Here is a 3,058-nt window from a genome sequence, read left to right on the forward strand (position 1 = left end):
TAGTCGATCCCTGTATTGGTGTTAATAAATGCTGTGACTACAACGCATGGAGTTTGACACAAATTAATAGAAATTTGATACATGTAATGGCTAATAGTGATGGCAATGGCAAGTAATGGAAAAACGCCGCGTGACCAAGTGTGTACCAGAAACCAACTACCAATGTTCGGTGGTTTTATTTACTCTGCTATTAATGGGTCTAAAGGTTTTGGCCAATATATGAGTGATAAAAATTATTCATTTGATATTTGATTTTAAAATCACAAAAATAAAATTACAACCATTTATTAAGTTTAGTAGCAATTTATTGTTTTGAACTTAATAACACTCAAAAACATTAATAAAGTAAGAATTAAATACAAAAAAAAACTATTAAGGACGTAACAGTTGTGCGATATCTGCTCTTCCTATAGACTGCAAAGTTACAGCAAGATTACCAACAGTGGTTAAATCTGGATATTTCTCTTTCCATAAATTCAGCATCTGTATAATGGTTTCCTCCATATTGTTTTTATTGTTACTTTCCAATGTTTTCAATTCTCCTTCCTGGAATACAGTTTCTACGAAGGTAACGAAGAGAATAAATAGTTAAGTTGGGATAATTCATGATTACTTTATGGTAATTGCTTTAATTACCACAAAGACATTTAATTAAATATCTAACTTACTTGGTGGTAGAAAACGTGCCAATTTTCTCCATTTATCTGATATTCTTTCGGCAACCAAATAAAAGTCATCTATGTCAAGTATCCGTTCGGAACCTGAAAAAAAATTGATTGCATTTCTACGGGTTGCAGCCAGAAGGTGGTTGGTGCATTTTTGGCCACTATTATAATAGCCAGACAAATGAAGGCCAAGAGGCTCAGCATTTGAAGTTTAAGCGCACTATTGCATAAACTTTTATAGATTAAAGCGCATGGGCCACTCGGTCTTTATTTGTCTGGCTATTACAATAATGGCTGAAAATGAACTAACTTACGGCTCCAACTCATTGATTTTAAATAAAAATACTTAAATGAAATCCATTAAGTTCAGAATACAAATTTTGTATAAAAATTTTGATATAAAATTCTTAATTTTATATCAAAATTTTAGTGACAAAACAAATTTTAGTGACAAAACAAAAAATGTGTATACTGCATATATAAAGTCTACAACATAAAATCGGATGGAATTCCGTCCGGATGGCCAAAGTTTTTAAGCTGTAAACATTCCGTTCTGAGGAACCCGAAATTAAATCCGGACAAACCCCATGAAATTTTCGAGGGGTGGTCTGTTCTGGATATGTCCACTCCTCATCACTCACATGTCCCATTGTGTGCCTAGCCGAATCTACGATCTGATAGAAAAGCAGATCAAAATACTGTAACCCGCAGAGTGGAAACAGTAAAAAAAAAAATCACATAGAACGTGCGGATGCGATTTACTTCCATGTCTTTTACAAATTATGAATCCTTAGAATGACTAATTGTTAAAAATATTGATTTAAATTTCAATAAAATGACGACGTTGAAGACTTATTTATTAAAATATCACATGGAAAATTATAATTATAACTTACTGATCAGTTCTTCTGAAAGAGCAATTAAGCCACTGTGATCATCAGAATTACAAGATTCTTCCTCACATGGCTCTTTCTTTACATTCGCTTTACGAATAACGTCATTCACGTTGCTCCAGTAATATCTGTTTCCAATTTTTACGTTTTTTGCTTTCTTAATCTTTATTTTCTGTTTGAAAAAATACAAAATTATTTAATCAAAATTAATTTTATATAATAAAATATAATTATGTTCATCATAATAACCTAAATTGGCCGAGGAAGTTAAAACGTTAGCCTGCTACTTTGGAGAATGCGGAAGGGTCGAAGTTTTTTGGTGAAAATTTGACTTTTGTTAAAGTTCACATTAACTTAACAGTAAAAACTCCATTAACCGGGATTATATAGACCGGATTCTTGGTATTCAATGACGTTCATTACTTTCAACCTTTTGCACTTTCACTTTAGGTTTTGCTTTCGTATACATAAGTATTTATGTTGTTTTGTATATAACTATATGTTTATTTACCTGTATATAATTTTTCTTCCTTATACACTTTAATTATATATCTATTTTGACAAATAAATTAAATGTGAATCATAATTATCTATCGTTATCATTTTTACTCCCTATCATTACCAAATTAATGGAGTTTCTGTTGTACTCGTTTAATACTAACTAAAGATAAAATTAAGTAATAAAGCTTAACTTACCTCTTTGTTAGCAAAAGAGTTAACACATGGACAACTGAAACTGCTATTTCCCATTCTGAAAGCTTCTTATAAGTATGTGAATTACGGACGGTGGAAAATAAGACAAAAAAAAGGAGGAGGAATTCCAGGTGTGAAGGGGAAAATTAAACTGATCCTAATCAGACCCCTCTAGAGCCCGTTCTGCTAATCGGATTTCGATGAAACTTGGTATATACGTTAAAAAATAAGAAAAAGTCACCGTGAGATGGCTGTTTTCGCAAAGATATGCAGTAGTAATATAATGCTAAAGTTGAATCACGCAAGGCATTCTGGTTTTGGTAGACGCAATACCACGCGACTATTGTCGTTTGAATTGAGATAGCGTTATCAATTTATGATTTGTTTCAGTTTTGCTTTCGCAGTTGTTGCATAACTGAGGGAAATGTTATAATCGATTAAATTTTCACCCTCTGGGGGTGAAAATAAGGCAATAATCAAATAAATGACGAGTCTAAAGAATTATTTCCAGCTGGTTATTTTTTTTAAATGATAAGTGTAAGTTGCATAATTTTCCCAGCAAAAAATTTAAAATTGCGTGTGGCGCCATCTGTTACGATATTTTATTTTAAAACTTTTTAAATTATTAGTTATTATAAAATGTGAAAAAGATTAATTTTCATGTCAGAATTGAGTTTAAAAAAAATAATAATTGTAAATTCTAATAACGAGTAAAATCTTTAAGTACGTATGCACTCGACATATGACAAACGACCCCTTCTATCTTCAAACCCCTAAGTTTTAACAACCAAAATTTAATAGCACCAA

At 31.4% G+C, this 3,058-nt stretch overlaps 1 protein-coding gene across 1 annotated transcript; it reads right to left on the reverse strand.

Moving 5' to 3' along the window:
• Positions 1-283: 283 nt before the first annotated feature.
• On the reverse strand, positions 284-2,611 carry LOC111634398. Its single transcript, XM_023379153.1, has 4 exons — positions 2,255-2,611; positions 1,562-1,730; positions 669-761; positions 284-560 (listed from the first exon to the last, which is right to left on the reverse strand). Exons 1-4 carry the CDS (start codon positions 2,306-2,308, stop codon positions 373-375), a joined length of 504 nt encoding a protein of 167 aa, XP_023234921.1. The 5' UTR covers positions 2,309-2,611; the 3' UTR covers positions 284-372.
• Positions 2,612-3,058: the final 447 nt, after the last annotated feature.

Source organism: Centruroides sculpturatus, unplaced genomic scaffold (assembly GCF_000671375.1).
Source record: "Centruroides sculpturatus isolate CEXI.00-Female unplaced genomic scaffold, Cexi_2.0 scaffold644, whole genome shotgun sequence".
NCBI lineage: Eukaryota > Metazoa > Arthropoda > Arachnida > Scorpiones > Buthidae > Centruroides > Centruroides sculpturatus.

Excerpts from the sequence above, each read along its gene's own strand:
- LOC111634398 (XM_023379153.1), bottom strand. The coding sequence starts at position 2,308 with ATGGGAAATAGCAGTTTCAGTTGTCCATGTGTTAACTCTTTTGCTAAC. Across the intron at positions 762-1,561 it reads TCTTTCAGAAGAACTGATCA|GTTCCGAACGGATACTTGAC; the intron begins GTAAGTTATAAT and ends ATTTTTTTTCAG. Across the intron at positions 561-668 it reads GGCACGTTTTCTACCACCAA|AAACTGTATTCCAGGAAGGA; the intron begins GTAAGTTAGATA and ends TTACCTTCGTAG.